We start from the raw sequence: 22,005 nt of genomic DNA, 5'->3' as shown, positions 1-22,005 counted from the left end.
AAAGGTAAGCTTTTGTTACGCTGTTCGTAGTTGCTCAAGATACCGTACGTACACAGAGTAAAAAAAACTTCAAGTTTTCTTTTCGCAACTGATTAAGTTGCGTACTAACTGCGAGGATCTTTCCTCTACTTAATCTTTCATCCGCAGTTCAAAATATACGTTTCATATATTTACTGACTCGTTTATTCATCCTTCACGGGTATATTACGAACTCACAATAATTATGACCAGCTCAGCCCAGTTGGCTTGATAGCTCAGTTGCTAGTAAGAGCATTGCACCGGCATCTCAGAGGTCATGGGTTTGAATCCCGTTCAAACCTGAATTTTTTTCAGGCTTTCTTTTCGCAACTGCTTAAGTTGCGTACCAACTGCGAGGATCTTTCTTCTATTTGATCTTTCATCCGCAGTTCAAAATATATGTTTCACATATTTACTGACTCACAGAGTAAAGTACAGTGAAAAGTTAAGTCTAAATTGCTTTACATACCGTAAAATTTCCGCCCATAAGCTCTATGCTCATACTAGCTCTCTTATCTGTTTTCTATATTAATGATCTCCCCTCATGTAATTTATTTTCAAAACCCAGAATGTATCCAAATGATACTACGCTTACTGCTGCTACATTTATTTTTATTTTTACAAATAGCTATGATTGCGCCGAAATGGCCTCGCGCGCTGCATAAATTAGCACACTTTTCCTCTTGAGACCATTGTAATACCCACAGGTATTAAGCATAGTATTTATACGCCCTCCACACTTGCAACCGTTCTGTTCAGAGTTTCCTTTTTGCCCCACTCACCTCCCCCCCAGCGACGGAAACATCCAAACCTCGTTTCCAGGGTCTCTCCTCTGGAAACCTTTATCCTAATGCACTTCTTCGCATGCGCGGAAATTATTTTCGCCCATACACTGTATTTTAGTATCTCTGCGTGTGCCATAGAGGTGCAGCCGTAACAATGGAAATTCTACTATTGGTTATCTTTATTCAAAAGAAAATTCAAACGTGAATAAAAAAAAAACATGAATATTTTATCCTTTCCCTCTGGGCACACATTATTGTGTCTTTTATGAAAGTTGAACAAACGTTAAACAAAACGGAAAATATTTCACTTGTACTGTACAATAGATGTTATTTAAAATCCATTGAAAGTCTATAGCTAATATATATTATCATTTTAGCGTCCATGTAGTTAAAAGTTAATGTGTTGATCTCCCATGATTTGCAAAGCAAAATTGGATGTAGTTGATTCACTTCTATAACAGTTTTGCGACTCGAAGGGCTAAATTTGGTGAGGATAAAAGGAGAAATAGGTTTGCGGAATAGTATAATTATGCGAAATGACTTAACGAAATAAATTTAGTGAGAGTGCGTCCTGTTTCCGCGCCAATTTTATAAGAGTACAGTCAAACCTGTTTTAGCGGACACCCTCGGGAACCTTTTAAGTGTCCGCTTAATACAGGTTGTCCGCTGAAAACGCAGGTTCCCTTAGAATTCGTCTTAAAAGGGTCATATTAATATTCCTCAGTACAGTGTATTGAAAGGCCTTGAAAGGGACAAATACCATTATGGTTAACGTATACGATAACTATAACTGTGAAATGCCATATTTCCATAAGCAATGGCAAGTATATGTGATCATTTGCTTACGGTCAGATTTTAAGGCAGGCTCTTTCGCGTTTAGTTCATGCTCTTCGCCCGAGTCGCTATCCACGTGTATTCGCTTTGCTGGAGTTAATTCTACAAAGATGTGACAGTTCTTTCTTCGGCAAAGTTAAATAACCGATCTGTTAAAACGTGGACAAAAAAACATGCATCCTTTTTGCAGTGTCCCGCAGGCTTTAAACAATATTTATTGCGGACTCTAGCCGACTATTCAGTAAACAATTAGACAGCAGATCTAAGATTAGAAAACACAAGCCTGGGATATTTTCTGATCGCTGGTAAGGAAGAGGTGAGGGTGAAGAAATTGATGAATACTAGTTTACGCATTCTCGGGGAGGAAAGCCAGACCCGAGGAAGCGGCAGAAATCAAGCCTATTAAATTGGCGCGAAAACAGCACGTGCTCATTTCTTCAGATAATTTATTTCTCGTATTTCGCATAATTGTGCCATTCCGCAAACTCGTTCCTCCCGGCTCAGTTTCGCCCTCACCGAAGCTAAATTTCCGCAAAACTGACAAAACCAGAACGTCTTTGATCAATAAAAATAAGAGAAATTATTCTACACAGTATTTGTTTCGAGGAAGATTATTCAGTTTCCTATGCGACGCCGCTTCGAACAAAGCAATTTGGTTTTGCTAATTAAAACACTAAGACAATTTGAAGACAATTGAAGGCAAGTTAAAGAATTCGATTGGATGCTGTTAACATAAGATAACGATACAATCAGACGTTTTATTCATTAGCGCCACTGAAACCCAGTTGCCAGCTACAGTTAGCCGCTTTGCCGAAAACAACGGTAAGTGAAAACTTGAAGTTTACGACAGCTAGCTGGCCAGTGCGATGTATTGACTGAAGATATCGACATTTATTTTACAAGCCGATGTATCGCTAACTGATCATTTTGTCTCTCTCGTTTTTCTATACCACACAATGGGCATAAGAACCTCTCTTTAGTCTCAAACCAGAAAATTGAACATTCAGGAAAGTTTTCGATATTGCCACACAGGAAAGCACCTGGGAATATATTTGTTTAATAGATTTGAAAGCAATTTGAGGTTCAGTTTTTTTTAAATTCCCCTGCTAAAATTCAGAGCTCGTATCAACCTGTGGCCTAAATAATTAGCGATAACTTATGCCATTTTTTAAAGCGAACACTCACACACGCACCAACCAAAACGTTTCCAAATACTTGTTGTTTCATTCCTGTCTAAAAGAAGATCCAAACACCAGTATACAAGAGCCATAGTGTTCAATGGTACATGTTCTTTTGGTAGCATATTTGCTTGGTAATTTTGGTGCGAACGGTCGAGCCGTCATTTCTTAATTTTGCAATTTGTCAGCTCAACACCCATCGTCAACTATGGCTCACCTAAAATAATTCAATTATCTGATGAAATCCTATGGGATGATCACTTATATGAAAGCCATTGTGAAACCCAAAATTGTGTTTATGCTGCACAGGGGACAAAATTCCAAAGTACATGGCGACCTTTCAAAAACTTCAAATGAAACTTTCCGAGCAATATTTACGTTCCTGTGGTACCATTTATCATGCTGTACGCATGGTGGCTTTTGAGTCTGTAGATGAAATCGTAATGTGCCTATATAGGACCTGATTCAAATGGAGCCTATCGGCACTGTTTGTAATGCTACTCAAGGTACCTCAGACTTTTGCACACCAAGTCTTTGACTGAAACCATTCAAACGCAAGTATCCAGCTTTACTCGTATTTTGCTGCATGGAATAAATTCAAAGATATGAAAGATTGAAAGCACAGACAAAAACAGCCAAGAGGTGTAAGGATCGTGCGCGCAGAGCATAGTCTGAACAGGATTAGAGTTAATAAGTTGCCTTTGCATAACGTTAACTCCTTTTTTGTGCTCACGTAGTTGTGGAAGCGGAAAATGCTATTTCTTTTTATTCCCCCTCTTTATTATTATTATCTTTTTTTTTTCCAGTTAAATCAATACGAATAGACAGTTTCTAACTTCTTTCGGTAAGAAGATGTCTTAAATTAAAGAAAAAAAAGTTTTCTAATATGAAAACTGCTTAAATTCCCAAGAAACACTCCCGTTGCCTGGTTGGTATCATATATTCCTTAATTGTATGGCCTATAGAATAGATAATTGCTTTCACTTATTATATTGTATCGTCATTATTTCACCATTTGATAGTGAAAAAGAAAAGCAGAAAACGATCATGAGACACTCTTTGTTTCCTCAAAATGAAGAAATAATGAGCATTAAGCGCTTTTCTTGAGTCACTTTTCCAATTTCTAGTTCGTTGTTTGGGCGAGCCTACCGCCTAATCACGCGCGAAATACTGAGGTCAAGAAATGAAAAATTATTTTTTTTAATTTAAATTTGTAAATATTGTTTTTGAAACATTATTTTCAATGGAATGTTATCACATCATGAAAATCGGTTATGCCTAGAAATGGTCTTTTTAGGTTTTTTCTCGGCCTTTAATCGATATTTCAGAGAAAGTTTTTAAATCGTGCCTACTAGTTGAGAGTGAAGTGCGAATCGTTTCTTCTCGTTAAAAATCCAAAGTCGCTAATATGAAATCAAAACGTCGCTGTTCGGTCTTCCAACCCTCTTTTCTGTCCCTTTTTCCTTTCTTCTCTCTTTCGTCCAATTTTCAGCCTTCTTCTGGTCGAAAACCTCGTGTTTTGTTGCCTTTGTAAGAAAAGTACTTTTATTTTTGTCCAGCATATTTACAAAATTTCAGCGAGACGTATACATCATTCATTATAATAATTATTATTCGCACACTGATAAGCCCCGCGGGGATGTATTACGGTGCCGCGTCCAATTTTAGTACAGAGAGGGAAAGAGGTTCAATGCAATGACAAATTTTCGTAACTAGAACTAAAAGAAATTTCAGACAATTTCTCAAATGAAGCAATTTTGGGGCTGGAATGGTTACAATTATAATTTCAGATCGAGTCGTTCACATGTAATAACTTTAGTCTCGTGTATTTTCTTGGCAGAATTGTTTACAGTGTGATTTGAATCTCACTCGACCATGAAGATCTTCTTTGTGACGCTGGTTGTCTTGCTGTCAATCACTTGTATAAGCTCCTCCCCCTTTAGATCCAGGCTGCAGCTTGATGACTTACCCGGCCATGAGGTGATGTAATGATGAGGGCGTTACATTGAAGTGCAAGCACTGCGCATGCGGTGCGGGGATGAGGAAGGAGGGGGGGGGGTGTATTGCACGACAAATCCCCTTTGATTCTTTGAAATGAGGGTGAGATTGTTGTGAATGCAGATATCAAAATGTGTGTGTGTTCTTTTTAATTGTTGTGCTATTTGTGTTCAAAGGCATCGACTGAATTTCAACCTTTAAGAATTCAAAACAAATTCATAGAAGACTGACAAAGGAAATGCGTTGACTTCAACTCTTTTTTTTTTTTTTTTTTTTTTTACAGATTATGAAGCGGAGTTGCCCTGGTAAACCAGGGAATACAGTAGCTTGTATGGCCGATTGCCCCTTGTCTCCAAATTACAATGGTTTCGAAGGATATTGTTCTTATGGGAAGTGTTGTTATTATGCTCAGGTACCATGCCATGGCTTCTCCTTCTAAGTAGACCTTTTTTGTGGTTTCTAAGACTACCTTGGTTGGGGGGAGGGATGGGGGGAGGGGGAGGGTTCGAGTGGGGTCACAAACATGCAGCAAAAATTACAGCTAATGTTTGGGATTTAGATTGGCTTTGAACAATCTGCAACTCCGCTCAAATTTGTCACATTTTGGCTCCGAGTATGTCTTTGACGTCTTTAAATTGGTATTTTTCTTGAGATTGTTTCTTTGGAATATAGATAAATAAGAGATTCAGGATAGAACAGCCGTAAACTAAATTAAACCTTCATACAAACCCTTCTCACTGACAAAAATTTGCAAATTAGTGCGAGATTACAAGTGCCAAATTTAAAACTTAAAATCAGTATCTTGGGTGATCTTAGTCGACTTATTTGATTTTAGATTTAGGAAACCTTTTAATGTTTAGGTGTACACAATTAGTAGAGCGGACTTCTCCCCTCAGCTACACAACACCAAGACGCTAATAAAGTTATTCATTCACTCACTCACTCACTCACTCACTCACTCACTCACTCACTCACTCACTCACTCACTCACTCACTCACTCACTCACTCACTCATTCATTCATTCATTCATTCAATGGCAGTTTACGAAATTCGTGACGTATTCAGTGACCTAGTTTACCATCAGATGAATGATAAGATTGAAATATTTTAAAGTAACTTTCAATTTCTAAAATCCGTCAAATTTGAATGGAGTTACAGCAGTTCAAAGTCGGCCAAAATCCGTGTTTGCTGTTGGGCAACTCGAAATATGATTGGCCACAAAAGAGTGGTGTGATCTTCGATAAAAAACTGTCGTGAGAGCATGCACAAGGTAATTATTGCCGACCCACAAACCGACTACCTAGAAATAAATTACTTTTAACGAGCTTCTTTGTTGAATGAACGGGTTACTGGGTTATGCTGAAAAAATTAGACGGCTCGTTATCTGTTCATTTCCATCGACTTTTCTCGGGTTGAGGATCCACGAGATTGGCGTCTAATTGTCAGGTATAGAAGGTAGTTTCAATTGCGATCATTGCAATTAAATAAATTAAAGCCACTGAGCTATACTTGTAGGAATTGAATTTTTTTCTCGAACCGGAGCAACATTGCTTTGTCTCGTTTAATGTGCCTTGCTCAGTGTTCGTTTCTGTTGTTTTTTTGATATGTCAATGGAAGCGACTGAAAACCAATGGCCAAATGTATTTCAAACAACTAATCTAGTGCGAAATTATTTATAGATGTTTGCGGCTACGGATGGCCAAGATGACAATGGTTACCATCTTGAAAAAGTCGGGCTGACACAAATGATGTCTTATCGCCCCTTTATTTGCACTTGATTTTATCTCATGAGTGATCTAGAAGCAATTTATGTATGAGTAAGGCATGGATAACTAAAAAAATGATAAGAAAATGGAGAAAATTGTTCACAAGTTAGTTGAGCTGGTGGAAACACGTATAGGAATTAAATAATTTAGTATTTCTGTTGATCTCTGTTCATCTATTTGCAGGCAAAATAAACTGGAATGGCCTCATCAGTTACCTTCCGCTCACGATATAACAAGTGGAGCAATATTAAGGAATAGTATTATACATGGAGCACGTGCATTTAGTACTTACGATAAAACGTAATTATTCGACTACAACAGTAATTGATCACTTGCACTGTAACACAATGTTTAGCCTCTAGTGGAATAAAAAGAGGGCTTGAACTGGTGAAAATGGTGTTACTTGAACTGTGATGCAATATTGAACAGTTGTTGTGCCGGCTAGAATGAAGTTTTGGCCTTCCGTGAAATGTCATAATTTGTCAAGTCCATCTTTATTTAGCAACGTCGAACTGGACAATTTTATAGTTGGTTGCTCAGTGACCTAGCCTTTTGATGGAAGCGAGGTTAAACTTGACATTTCTTTGATGCAAAACTCCCTGCTTTGCATATGGAAATGATGATCATAAACTAGTTAGTACAAGAACAGAATGATTTCCACAAGAAAAGGACCCTCATAAATTAGAGCGTCCACCTCTCGGTTGTCGCGCTGGCATCTATCTAGCTACCGAACGTTCTGTGTGTCCCTCTTGAGATGTAGAAACAAGCGTTTTTCTATCCAAAACAAGGAGCTAAATTACACATTTAAAGACAGCACAAGATTTCAGGTCGCCGAGCAAAGCCTTCACTTTCACTTCTACTAAAAAGCAAGGTCACTATGCACATCATACAGTTACAACATGTTTCCAGTATTGGGTCTAGGCCCGGCTAAAACATTGTTCATTTATTGAATACAACTTTGACGATGATTTTTTTTCCACCTGGTGGGAAAAAATATTTTTAACTATTCAAGATACAACCGCAGCCTAATCAATGTGCATTTCCGGCTCTTTTAGCCCTGAGTCCTACTTTTAATCGCCGGCTCCCGTCCCAAGCCTTGTGCAGCGCTAGAGAGAACGCTTAGGAACAGCACAAGCACAAAACAGCAGAGCGTTTTCGTTTTACTTGTGTGAATGCTTTCACTTATGGTCCCTTTTTTTCACAACAATGAACGTGCGTTTTGTTTCCCTCGCGTGTTTGAAGATCTTGTGAGACAATGAAACGTCTTTGAATGGACCTTCGATCATTTATTTCAGTGTAACATACTACATACAATTCATTTAAGGAAGGCAGCGTCACCAAGTAGTTGGGGCGTTGGATTCGAAATCAGGCACAAGTTGCATAAAACTTAACAACGGGCGCAACTGCTAACGTCGGACGTTGAAACACTGATTTTGACTGGGCAAGAACGTCTAACGGCTTTCGTTGGTAGTTACGCCCGACGTTAAATTTTATGCAACTCGCCTTAGAAGTTCCTGAGTTCAAGTCCCGTTCAGACCCTGGTTGTTCAAAGGGCGCCAGGATAACTTTATCGAGCAGATAAAACATACTCCAACTAATGCACTTTATCAGCTGGATAGCGACCTATCCGATGGACAAATGTATCCACTCTTTAGTTTAACAAGTGTGGCCTGACCGATAGCTCAGTGGAATTGTTCCTCACTAGCTTCGAAGAGTTCACTTTTTCTGCCATGCTGGTAAATAGCCAGCTGGTCTGCCTTCTGTCAGTTAGGATTCTTAACCATGTTTTGTTCTATTTAAAATGTTTGTTTCTGTTCGGTTTGTTTCATTATCCCTGAAAAGTTAATTGAAATCTTGATCAACTTCTTAAACTCAACAACATTACAAAATTGACATCTAAATCACAAAAAAAAACCCCAGAAATCTGAATTACTAAAAACTAAAACAAGAATAAGTGATGTCATGAACGAGTTCATGGATGTATGCAGTGTACGTTTTTCAGTGACAAGAATTGGCAAATATATAGAAAAATTATGTTACTTCAAAGATATATAGACAAGGTCGTCTGAAAACTCGACATCCGTTTAATATTGGCCCATTTTGAACGGAATAATGTACACTCACTTATGCAGGCCGAATGCCCGTTTCTAAAAATCTATCAAGTCCTATCTAATGTGCAATTACGTAGGTTATTTTCTTAACCCCTCGTCCTACCCTCTATAGGCATTCCCTTACACCAAATTCCCGCCACGATTTATCCTTGGGCTTTCAGTGCTTGACTTTTTTGTGTATCAACACATCGTTTAAACTCTACGTATTCTCAGTTTAATTCCTAATAGCATTACACACGTTTTTTTCTGAAATGTTTTCTTTTCATATGTGACTGCTTTGCTTGGATGCGACCCTGAAATTCTAACACCTTCTTATGCAATACGTCTGTGATCCTGCCTCATCCCCAGGCGCCAGCGAATTTTCTAGAAAGAGCGAGAATCATGGGGAGAAGGGCTTAATGGAAAATCCCACAAAACCATGCGCACCATATTTGACTTAGGAGAACGAGGCAGTCTATTACCAGTGTTATCACGTCTGACACAGAGGAAGCCGAAATTAAAATCAATTTACTCTCTCCGGCTTGTGACACAAAGTCTGGAGCAAATGTTCACAACGCCCTATTTAAGTAAACTGAAGGGCGACTATTTTGCAATTCTACATTACATGTTGTGAGTGGGTTTTCTACTTTTTGTCTGCTTTCGTTGACTTATTAAACTCTAAGGGCCGGTTATTAAAACAAAGTCCATGGTTCACCACAATCGATAGATCTTTGTTTCCGTTCTTGGTAGTGTTCATACTAGACAACGTTGAAATGTTCGGTTTAGACAGATTGAAATCGATTTAGACTGTGTTTTTGTTGAATCTGAACTTTATTTAAGTAACCGGCCTTAACTATTCCAGCTAACCATAGAAGAAAGACATTCGCACGCCTGGAAAAATTCAAGCAGCACTGATTGGACGTCAAAACAAGCTCTAGGCGCGACTATTTGGGGTAAAAACTACGTCGATTATGGTTTACAAGCACCCGAATCCGGCTTGAATGAAACAATAGCCTTCCCGTATTCTCTTTTGTATATCTATATCAGTTTAAAATGTTTTTTTTTTTTAGATGGTTATCAAATTGTTTAGCACCAAAAATATACTTTAGACTCCTCTACAAAAATCGTTTCTAACATCTAATATCGTTTCTTGTTTACAACAATTGACGATAAATATTTTTGGAGTCAGGAGTTGCACATCTTGTCCTTCTTTAGCGCAGCGCGTTAAACGCTTTGGAATCCGTAGTTATCACGCGTGATTGACAGTAAACCCATTTCGATGCCAGTGTTCGACAGCTGTCACCTGCTTCACGTTCAGGTTTGTGAAAGAACCGCCAAGATTCTCCGCTGACCAGTAAAACTCATTCTTGCATGCTGAGCCACTAGATTGTCTACCACTAGAACGTCACCGTTTCGCCATCGAAAACCGACAGCGCATGACCAAGTGACGGCCCTTATGTGTTGAAGGACCGCGGGCTCAATTTCGCTGCCGTCTCCGTAGTAGGTCTGGCACGAGTAGTGGTGGCTTGGCAGGTCAGAGCCCTTGAATCTAAGGAGTAATTGTAGAAAGTAATTAATTGAACATTGTGAATTGTGGTGTAGATTTTGTTGCCTTGTCATCATTGTCAGATGTTGACAAATGTACTAGTAGTTGACTAAATCGTTGTCATTAGCCGTTTTAGGCTTGGAAGGCAGTTACGCTTCCCTAAAGAGCAAAATTATCATTATTATTATTATTATTATTTTATTATTATTATTATTATTATTATTATTATTATTATTATTATTAAGAAGAAGAACTGTCGACTTTAGCGCTTCGTAGAAGACGCACAAATATGATGAATGACTAATAAAGGAAGATACTAAATTCGTCATTCGATTGTTCTTATACTCACCGAGTAAGAACATAAAACTTTCCTCTGTCAGACAGAAATTTTTTTTTCCTTTTCTTGTCCAAATTCTCTAGAAATATTGACAGTCATACATCGTGACTAACTTATTTATCAATTAAACGATTCTTATACCTAACATGATGGGCTACCGTTTCTGTGCGGGGAGAGAAGTGTAATGTAAATCATCTGGGAAACTAGTCTCTGTATTTGTAGGGTGTCTTTTACTCGAGATTATCAGTTCGTCGTGGCTCAATATTGGGGCTTATTTTCAATAGACCAGGGTGATGGGACGGCCCGTTTTTAGCGTCTAAATTGTAAAGGCTATTCCAGGAGCGAAGATTAAATGGAGCAAGGTAAAGTGTTGATGCAAGATAGTGAAAAACTTACAAGAAGAGAAAGGGTTCACGATACTTCTGCAAACGTGGCAATAATCTCTTCCCTGTCGCGCACTCCTTTGTTAGTCGCACCACACTCTCAACCTAGTTCCCAGGGTCTCTCCTCTACACACAGGAAAGACGCTGGGAACGAGGTTGCCACACCCTGAGTGGCATATAATTCCTGGTAAGGTAAGGGTGACTATATGGAGTGTTAGGGTTAGGGTTAGGGTTTTGTGACTGGGTGACTATATGGTACCTTAACATGAATTACTTGCCCCCCTGAAACTATACTTGAGTCTAACACCAAACCTACCTTGGCGCCTCTTGTAGGTGGGAAGCATGATGGGATTGAATCTGGTTGAACCACACTGTCTCGCCAGTCTCTGGGTGTTGTCGGAAGGCCGGCAGAACTTGCCAGTAAAACAGCGCACCAGACGACTCCCACTTATAACTGAAACCCTTCTGCTCTAGAAAATGTTCAGCTGTCTGCAATAAGAAGTACGATTCATGCGTCATTTTAGCAAAAGCCTGTGTTCAACTATTTGTTTAACGCAGGTCTCTCTCGTACAAAGGCGCAGTTGTATTTTGCCGCCGGGAAAATAGGAGCGTAGAGTTTAACTTTCCTTCAATCCTAGGTTGATTAATTAAGACTATGTTAACGCTATACGAGGTAGGTTTTGTACCACAACGAAAGCCGCACCCGACATATTTTTTTTCGCTCAAGCAAAGCTAATTTCGTCCACGATTTTGTCCCAGAGCGCTGCTGCTCGCTCCAGTTTTCAAAGCACAGGGCTGTTTTCCCAAAGCATAAAAGCCGTTCCACGAGTGAAGTGAACCAGTAACCAGATCAGTACGACCCAAGGAAACTTTTAACTAATTTTCAACATACATATTCTCCTCAGTCCTCTTCACATATTTCTTATGGCCCTAGCTGGGAGAATTTGTTTGAACATCAAGACATTTTGTCATTGGTGATCATTTCCGTCATTCTCATGCCCTGTTTGTTTCATCAAGCAGTGATATTACAAGGAGAAGTGAGATGCTGATCACTGTTAAGACTTTGCCGTGGTACGAAACCTATCCAGAAACCACGATAAATCAAACGCATTCATTTTACATTACACCGGATTCGTCTAGTTTTCTGTGCCGGGACCAGCTCGCTCCCCGGCCTACTCGCGCTTATCGAACGAGTCGAGCTGCCTTTCTGAGGCTTGGGACCAAGCTGAACAGCCCTTCTTCCGAGCTTCTTCCCTATCAGCTCAACGGTTGACGTTAATTACGTTCGACCGCGTGCTAAGGCCGACTGGAGAAGAGGCCGAGCAGGGACAGAAAAATCCATCCCTTAGAAGATCTTCATTTAGTATAGGGTGAACAAAGGATCTTTTGTCTTTTTTCGTGATTAGGCAGAAGTCTGACTGCAGTCTGAATGATTCTGGGAGCGAGGTACATTTCTCAATAATCATGGCGGGAAACCACAAGGTGAAATGGGAAGCCTTTACCCGGAGATTATTCGGTATTAAGCTCGCTCATAACGCAAAGAGGCGTCGACGGACAGTTGTTTAGTGGAATATGGAATGGGGCTGAATCTTGCTGTTGCTCAAAAAGCGAGTACTTGTTTGAATTTTGTTTTTTATGTTGTTGTTGTTGCTACTGTCATTGCGGCCTATTCTCGGATAAATACGACATAAACAAAACAAACGAGTAATCAGTAAAGGTAATTACTTTTTCTAACGAGCAAACATTAGAAATGAAAATATGCAAACCTTTGGATCGTCTGTCAAAAATACATCTTGCCAAGGAAGGTAGGCACCAGGCCCTCTCGGTGGGGCGTAACGTACGTAACGCACCTCCTTTTTGGCAAAAGTTTTAAGAACTTGAGGATCCAGCCGAGAAAGTATGTCGCTACCTTTAACCAGTGGAGTCTCCCCTCCACAATCCTTTCCTGGTTCTTGTTGACAAAAGAACAAAAGCTGCAAAAGCGACAAAGATCGAGAGAAGGTGGATTTAGTTCCTTTTGTGAGTACTGGAGCACAAATTACGTACAACAATTAACAATTATCCGGAGAAAACGCGCGGAATATCGCCCGATATTTAGCCGAAAAATTGGAGGATTTTTCGGAAGATTAAGCGGGATAGTTATTTTATTATTCAACACATTGATAACAAAGCATTGATAGTTTTATTGCAGAAGAGCTTAAGACGATCTTTATTTTGCCATTTTCCTCCTCGACGCACGAAATTACGTACATCGTTGGATATCTGTTGTATAAGGACGACGAATATTAAGTGCACTATGACCATATTTGGGCAGTGTTACAATGTGTTGAATAATAACAACAAATGCTGGGAAAAAGTACAAACACAAACAAGACCTAGACACAATACCTCAAAAGATATACAATGTGTACGGTATCACAGAAACAATCGCACATTACGTTTCTTCGGGGATAGGAAGAACAGAGTGTTACTCTACGAAAGCCAGGTGCGAAAAGTACAGGAAAAGTGGCAATTTCCAGAATAACATTATAACTCAGTAGTTGCATAAGAAAACATGCCCTCGTTACATAAATGGACGATTGGATGGTTGGACGAATGGATGGATGAACGAGGGAAACACTGATGGATGGATTGATGGATAATGCATGCAGTACTCTATCTTAGTTGGCAATTATTCCACGAGCGCGCGTTGGATATGAGATGATAGATAGCCAATGAGGCGCGTAGCGCCGAGTTGGCTGTCTATCATCTCATATCCTGACGTGACTACAAAAATTGTCCATTGTCCAACTTTAGGATGGGTTTTCTCACAAAGCAATAGGAATATAGAAAAATCCCAACACACCTTGTTGGCCTATTATCTCCTGATTGATATTGTGCAGTCTGTTTGTTTGTGCGCCTTTACGTGAGACAGTGAGTGGGTGATTCAGTTAAGTACACGTCGCTAATATTGAGTTTGAAGGCTTCTGAGCGCTTATGTATCCAATAAAATAAAAAAACCCCTTGATATTTTCAGTGATATATAGTTTTCCGTGGTTTCATCGTAAGAAGCGCGCGTACGCAAGATTTCCTTGCTGACACCCGTGAAACCTATCAGTAACCTTAAAAACAATCAAGAACAAGAGAGGATGAAGGTACTATCATCCTCTCTTGTCAAGAAATATGGCTAGATCTTGTTGATTTTTCTTTGTAAGAACAACCAGACAATTTAATGGTCGCTATTTCTGGGGCATGGTATAATGGCTCATATACCATGGCCACTAAGTCAATCAAATCACTGGCTGATTGCATTAAACAATGATCCAGTTTTTAATAATAACGATTATATCCAGCAGAGTAGATAGAGGTCGTCTTGTATTACCTTTGAGGGGTATACTGGACTGTAGGCCATTTCATTGTGTGGCTCAATCACGGCTTCGGGTGGCTCGTCACTAGATGTGTACGTCCCAGAATTCCTATCGAGCTCTTGCCTTTCCACCGCGCCGCCTTCATACGTCATCCCTTTGTAACCAAGCCCTTTACAGAGGCTCGAGAAGTCGGCGGCCGTTTTCAGCGGGAGGTTACGTAGCAATACGGCGCCGTAATTTGAGAGGTTATCATCCAAATATCGCCTACAGCTTACGGCGTGCTCATTAATGGAATGAAGATCGGGGTTTTCCACTTGGATGGCGTGCGGAAAACTTTCCGTAGGCGGCGATAACACTTCTGGAAACCTTTCGCCCGCTGAGCCCGGGAGAAACTCTTTTCCCGCCAATTTTGGGGGTACACTTGGTTGCGTCTCTGTTGGTTTCAACGTGGTAAACTGTGCGCCTTCTTGCTTAACTTGCTGTGCAGTTGTCGTCTTGGAACAGGTGGGCGTGCTACCCAAAAGAGCTGGTCGAACAGTTAGCCTTCGAAGAGATCTCAACAGCATTTTGCCACCAACTGCGGAAAAAAAATTGAACGATAAGGGGAAGATCGTGTTTTCTTGTTACGGTTTTGGGCCCTAGAATCATTTCAGAAGGGGATGTTTTTCTAATTACTGCAATGACAACTTTTCCAAGCAGGGTAAGATGTTAAAAAAATGTAATTTATTTACCCACGAAGCACCAAAGAGCTCTAGGAGCTTGTTCAAAGAAGGCCGTGCGTTCCGGGTCGAACTGGAATTTGGAAAATGTTGGTTTTTGATAATATAATAATGGGCGAATGTATTCAGGCTTCACTAAACAATAACTTTGTGTAGCTGCTCCCCTCCAAACCAGTTTTTCGTGAAGAACTAGTATGAGGCCAACAAAAAGGGATGATTAAGGGGGAGTGCACAGGTGGAAGCCTGGCTAAAATGACACGGTTGAAATCCAATCCTCGACTCCTGTCCCTATTTAGGAATCGAATCTTTTCTATACTGGGGGAAATGGGGTAGGAGGAAGTTTGGCCATTTAAAATATTTTACTCGGACACCAACCTGAGACAGCTTATGGGGTCCTTTTGAGATGTAATATTACAAGGTACAGAGTCTCAGGGAGCATTTGAACTCACCGCGATATAAATTAAAGTTGCCCGTATAGCGTAGTTCAACTCTTTGGTTACCTACACACGTAAGCTATTCTTGTCTTATGTCCTGCCATCAGCAGCCGAATAAAGAGAACTGATAAGGTCTAATTTGACGGTTTTAATTTGACAACTCTTCTAGCGATGATTTGAGCGTGCAAATCATCGTGCCTAGACGACAGTTCAATGCACTCGAGACGGAGGCTGCAGACATCACTCTTTGGTGTTGATTTATGTGTACAAGTACATTTGCATTTACAAATTAGCCGTACAAATTAGGTTATGGTCGCTTGGAGCGCGCAGCGAACAGGAGATCACGTGAGCAGTAAGTGGTGACAGTGTAGGTTGACGCAAAGAATCATGGGAAATCCTTTCACCTCTCCCGATTTTACCTGATTCTTTAACCAGCACACGCGCCTTTGATAACCTGTCAGCTCAGAACTGAACTCAAACGGAATTTTGTCTACTTTTAGGTGTGCATCTTCAAACAAAAACCATAGAAATAAGATGAAAACACGCCGAGTGTTGAAGAAAATATTTTGCTACATTTTCCGCTCAGTGAAAGTGGACACTAATGAAATTGACATGGGCCAAATGTGGCATTCGACCTTATGAACAGTAAAACTGTATTATCTGTAAAACCAAAGCTACTGAGATTCTGTTCAGTATGATATACAAGGTGGCTGGCGAGTCTGCAGGTGATGAAGGGTTGAAATTCTAAATGAAAGCTACGGAGCTGTAGTATAGCTAGTTTGTTTGTGGTATTATGCTTGAAAAGTTGCTCTGCTTTTTCAGCCCGTGTGCGGGATCATATTCTTACTCAACCAATCATTCTGCCTGCATGGGGTGGGTCTAAATTCCTCTCTCGTATAAACAAGAGAACCCAACACTTCGGTGAAATATCTTCTCGGAAAGACATTAACCGCCTCAGAAATTCGGATTACATTCATGTAAAGGTCACCTCGAACTTCCGCAGCGCTGAATCACTGATCCCTTTTGATTTCACCGGGGGCAAAAATGTCGTTAAAAGCGCACAAAAAGACCAGCTAGCACTTTTGTGAAGCCAGTAGCAGCTCGAACATAATCTTCGGGGAAAATTTTCGGCAACTCAAATTTTCAGCTATTAAAAGAATCCGAACATTTGAACAGATCAAAGGGTGTTATGTTACAAACATTTTCCATTTAAAAGGTCATAAATTAAAATGATGCGGGAACTGAACGCAGGAAAAAACAATTGAATCAATTTTCTTTAATGTCGTTTTTGGGTATCCCTGAAACGTAACACTAGACAAAAATTGATCTTATCCTTGCGTTTTCTCTCGCTTTTTCCATGGCTGTGCTTGAATATCTTGCGGTGAACGCTAAATTCAGGTTTCTGAACATCGGAAGGAAACGATTCCGGATTCAGCCAGAATAGTAAAGATAGTGTTTCAATAAGGAGAATGTGGCCACCCAACAATGGCCGCCTTGGAGCGGAGACCAGTGGCCACTGTTTCAAAGAGGAGCTTGTTTACGGACGATACTCGCATTTAATGATTTATAACGTAGATCCAGCAAACAATAAACACATCTCAACGTATAGAAAACGTAGCAAAGCAAATGTTGTTGTTTCCGAAGTGATTGTTCACCGGAAGAAAAAATTTCAGTCGACAAATAAATTCATACAGAAATATCCTGAGAAAGATAAAGATCATGAAAAAGAGACCTGAAAATTAAGCTTTTTTGTCTTAGATACCACGTCTGTCGACTGTTTCATAAACTAAAGCAAAATCATAAAAAATGTCATAAACCATCATGACTTTAGCCATGATTTGAGACAAGCGAGTGACAAGCATCGAACCTCTTGCTATTTCTCGAGGCGAGTATTTGCCGGCGTGCGTTTCATTCGTGTTGCAACTACACAGCCACGTTTCATGAAATTTTACCTGAGTTCCAGCTCTAGCCTGCGAGCAAGCTCCTCGCAGCGTGGTCAACAAAACAAAATATATATCGTAGTACCTGAAATCCCTGGCAGGTTGAAGTATGATCTGAAATCGCGCTCAAGCTTGGTCAAAAGATCCTTGTCCTGGATCAGTATGTTACTAAGTAAGCATTCCGGCTGATCCTAGCTGCACTCTGAAGTTAATTTGACCTTTTATTTTTTTAGTATAAAAGTACTGCTGAATCATTTCCGAGAAGTACCCCCCACCCCTCCCGGGGTAGGGTTTGACACATACCGGCATAATTTCAAGAAAAATAGTATATTTTAACAAAAAACATGAGCACCAGGTTTTTTCATGTAATCGCTTTTACTGGGCGCCAAGCCCGGCTAAAGCCAGCCGCACACTTGAGGAAAGAGCTGAGCAAACTACCTTTCAAGACATCGCGAGGCAATCAGCTCAGCTGTTTCCTCAAGTGTGTGGTTGAGTTTTCGTGAGAATTTCGCCTCGTGAGGCGAAATCTCAAATATCAAACACGACAGATATTTTCCTCGCGGCCTCGCGAGGCGAAAAACTCACAAAAACGCAACCGCACACACGAGGAAACAGCTGAGCTGATCGCCTCGCGAGGCAGTTTGCTCAGCTCTTTCCTCAAGTGTGTGGCAGGCTTAACCGGACCAGGGGCCCGTTTCTCGAAAGTCCCGGTAACTTACCGGGCCCGATAAGTTTATTTTTTTAAATGTTTTTTCCCTGATTACACAGTGATTACAGACATGGTACTTGGACAATGTTTTCGTAGAATTAAAAAAATATAAACTTTAGAATTCAAAGCTAGCAAAAATTGACTTCTGTTAAGAAACATTTATCACCAAAGACACTAATCGGGCCCGGTAAGTTGCCGGGACTTTCGAGAAACGGGCCCCAAAGTCCCGGCAACTTACCGGGCTCGAAAGTCCCGGTAACTTGCCGGGCCCGTTAAGCGTCTTTGGCGATAAATGTTTCTTAACAGAAGTCAATTTTTGTTAGCTTTGAATACTAATAATTCTAATTCTACGAAAACATTGGCCAAGTACCATGTCGGTAATCACTGTGTAATCGGCGAAAAAATATTTAAAAATATACTCATCGGGCCCGGAAAGTTACCGGGACTTTCGAGAAACGGGACCCAGCAATTGCTCACGATAAAATTCCGCACCACAGTACAGCAAAATCTCTCAACGAAAAAGTCCATATTTCTATTTAAATGTGGCATATGAAGGAACAGCAAACCATAAAGCTGATTGGATGTCAAAAATAATTCGCAAAAATGATAAATTAACGAAAGTACGTAAAGTTATTCGATCTGATGAATCTAAATTTTTCGCTTCACCGGGGAAGGGATGTGGAGAGACCCTGGGAATGAGTATGCTGCATGGCAGTACACAGATCCCTCTACCGCATAAAATGAACGGGTCAGTTTATATCGCTTGACTCAACTGAATCATTAGTTTCTTTCCAGTCACAGCCCAGAAATAAAACTTAAAAGAAAAACAAATTAACGACACCATAGTCTTTTACGTAGTCGTTTAATATTCAGGTGAGAAAAATGTTGCGTGACGCCCGCCCAAGAAATGGAACGGCCGTTCTCCGAGTCCAAAAGAGTTTATTTTCATCGTCTTCACCCAGATCGCTTCGTCCTTCGTTTCGAAGAAGGAGACCATGCGAACGTATTTGCATTTAAGTATGGCTCAACTACTGGTAATCTAAAGCTGTAAAGTTTCGCCAGTAATAACGAGACGAGTAAAACTCTTAATGACCAATTCGTGACAATGGGTGTTCTCCTAGCTCACAATAAAATTCTCCCCGTTTGTTGGACCTGTGTTCAACTCTAAACGCTCAACCTATGCTAAGCGGTCAGTAGGCCATTCTCCATGGATGACTATACACTAGTAGCCGAGGAAATGAGAGGAAACGTCTCTTTGTTGTGTCCGTTTATTCACCTGAGGCGCGACGCCGCGCGAACTGAATTTGCATCTTTTGCTGATCGACTGGAAATGCACGAACTTTAATATTTTCGGTTTAACCTCGCATTAGCAATATCATCCATTGATTCTATTAGGTATACAAAAATTGAAATACTTTGCGTTGTCGACTCAACAACATCTCCCTCGGCTGCTGCTATTCTCGAGCTTTTAAAAAATTTTGATAATATGCCGGCCTGACTTGTTGCCGAATGGTTCTTTACACCTACAGTACAAAAAGCTGACCGCAGAACGCCGAATCTATTTAAAAAAATAACCCTAAATAGTATGGAGAAGTACTTAGCCCTAAATTGTACCTGTCCTTGCTTAGCGATGAGCGTAATTAAAATTGCTACATTCTGCCCAACAGCATTTATTTTCATTAGCAATGTCATCGTCCATTGATTCCGTTGGGCATACAAAATTAAAATTGAAATACTTTGCGCTATCGACTCAACAACATCTTCGGCTGAATTCTTCCCGAAATTTTTGAACATTTCGATGCCATGTCGGCTTGTTGTTGTCGAATGTTCTTTACACCTACAATACACACAGCTGACCTCAGAACGCCAAATCTATTTGAGTCCTAAAATGTCAAATGACCTTAACCGCAAATGGTTTGTATTTGTGGTGTGGCAAAATAAATAAACTATATCATTCGTCGCTTAGCCAAGAGCGTAAAATGCTACATTCCGCTCAACACCCCTGCACAACAGCTGAGCAAAATGCATTCCTTTTAGTTTCCCTGTTTCTCCGGAAATAACCCGATTATTTCTAGAGCTTACCTTAATTTCTGTCCAAAACCCAGTCAGTTAGAACTGCATAAACCGTTACCAAATTGAAACTTCCAGTTGAAACTCGGCTGTTAACTGAAAGTATCTGGGCCAAGTTCGCCTAGAGAGCTTTCACCAGAACTATCGCAGCGACAGCCAGTTTGGTGTACTCTGGATTGCGAAACTTGCGCGTTTCTCGACAGTGATTATTTGCAATTCTCGATGGACCTGTATATGGTGAAATCTAATATATTCGTGTATTGTGCAATCAAAACAATGTGGTACTTTAATACCACCCCTTGGCAGGAGACGGGGGCGTGTAGGTGGGCGGGGAGAAAGCTCACTTAATACTCGCACAAAGCTTATTTATCGCGAACAAGAAGTAAAGGGAAAACACGAAGGTATCTTTGGCAATACATTGTGTACATTAGCGACCCGGAAAATGTACTCATTTATTGTAAAAGCGCTATTTTAAAACCCCCCACCTTACCCCCTGTCATCTATATTTCGCTCCGAAATTGTACAAAGCAAAGCCATGCGATCCGTTTTCGTAGCCGGTTCGTTGTCGCACCAATTCTTCATTTAGTCAGTACCGTCGGGCTCGTCTTATGAAAAATGTCCACCGGGCTGAAACTCATCTCGTCAAGAGCAAAATCAGCCCCTAATTTAATATTCGGTCACGGTAGTGCCTTGAGTGGAGGGAGCACTGATGCGAAGATTTAATTAAGCTTGGCTTTTGCGATAAACAGTGCCAATCACTGTTTGTCCTTGAAATTGAAAGCAAACATTCTGAGACATTGACTCCTGGTTCAAAAATAACTTCGGCCTCACGCTAAGGACAGTAAGAACTGTAACAGCACTGCTTTCCGGCACAAGAATTGAAAAGAGAGAAAAGAGAAAAATTTGAAACTTGGACTGGAGCACACCGACGCGAATGGTGGAGAGATTTTTTCGGTCGTAGGCCTGCCAGTTATATAGTCAAAACAGGTTTTTTTTCTTTCGCGCCGCAAGGACTCTAGCCTCCTTCCTGTTTTTGTCGCCCCCATACCGCCCTCCGTTCGCCCGGCTCGCCGATTTTTCTTTTCGCCCTATACCCCGCTTGGGAGCCTGTTCGTGGAAGACCCATCCCATCAAGCCCTGCGCCCCTATTTTCCCGCGAAATGCGTTGGCGCCTGGGCGAGGCCTCGCCTTCAAATTGCAGCTGAGCTCTCGTGCTTATGTTTTTGCATATTCACGTCAGTTTCTCTAGTTGTGAAACAAGCAAAAGCACTCCTGGAATAAGCACAAGCATAGCAAAAAGGTTCTTCGTGTGTTTGTGCTTATCTCGTGCTGGAAAACACTAGACACCTGATCTTTCTTATGTCAATAGCGTATGTGACGATCACCTTCTATTAACAAGGAAACCAGTTCAAAAAGTTCTAGTGCCCCATTTTAAATTTCTGTCAGTTTGATTTCCACACGGACGATCAATTTGTAGACTATACCATGCCAGTATGGCCCACCATATCGTTTATCAAATCACATCAAATCGGGAGCGGGGATGACACAGTGGTGAGAACACTCGTCTTCCATCAATCTGGCCCGGGTTCGATTCCCGGACTCGGCGTTATATGTGAGTTTAGTTTGTTGCTGGTTCTCGCCCTTGCTCCGAGAGGTTTATCTTCCGGGTACTCCGGTTTTCCCCCAACATTTCCAAATTCCAATTCGATCTGGATTATTGTCAAACACTTAGTCATGAGCCTCTCGGCTCGGGAGATTGCGCAAGCACTTCCCGTGTTATTGACATAAAATAAATTACTTAACTTTTACTTACTTTACATATTTTTCAGGGGATAGAAGTATCTTTTTAG

At 40.6% G+C, this 22,005-nt stretch overlaps 1 protein-coding gene and 1 long non-coding RNA gene across 3 annotated transcripts; one reads left to right on the top strand and one right to left on the bottom strand.

Moving 5' to 3' along the window:
- The first annotated feature begins 2,362 nt into the window (after positions 1 to 2,362).
- Positions 2,363 to 6,974, top strand: LOC146479878 (uncharacterized). Its single transcript, XR_014864832.1, has 4 exons — positions 2,363 to 2,459; positions 4,656 to 4,795; positions 5,097 to 5,225; positions 6,764 to 6,974. It is a non-coding gene; the product is annotated as an uncharacterized LOC146479878 (long non-coding RNA).
- A 1,667-nt stretch (positions 6,975 to 8,641) lies between these two features.
- On the bottom strand, positions 8,642 to 20,401 carry LOC146479877 (uncharacterized). Of its 2 annotated transcripts, none has more exons than XM_085110738.1 (5): positions 20,168 to 20,401; positions 14,298 to 14,860; positions 12,703 to 12,909; positions 11,253 to 11,425; positions 8,642 to 10,219 (listed from the first exon to the last, which is right to left on the bottom strand). In XM_085110738.1, the coding sequence occupies exons 2-5, from the start codon at positions 14,847 to 14,849 to the stop codon at positions 9,985 to 9,987; spliced, it is 1,167 nt and encodes a 388-aa protein (XP_084966864.1). In that variant the 5' UTR covers positions 14,850 to 14,860; positions 20,168 to 20,401; the 3' UTR covers positions 8,642 to 9,984. The 2 variants fall into 2 exon arrangements, with proteins under 2 accessions (XP_084966864.1, XP_084966865.1); XM_085110739.1 differs by lacking the exon at positions 20,168 to 20,401 and adding an exon at positions 17,462 to 17,595 and having other exon boundaries at positions 9,845 to 10,219.
- Positions 20,402 to 22,005: the final 1,604 nt, after the last annotated feature.

Source organism: Pavona decussata, unplaced genomic scaffold, assembly GCF_977016875.1.
Source record: "Pavona decussata unplaced genomic scaffold, jaPavDecu1.1 SCAFFOLD_58, whole genome shotgun sequence".
Lineage (NCBI taxonomy): Eukaryota > Metazoa > Cnidaria > Anthozoa > Scleractinia > Agariciidae > Pavona > Pavona decussata.
This window is presented reverse-complemented; position numbering and strand designations above follow the sequence as displayed.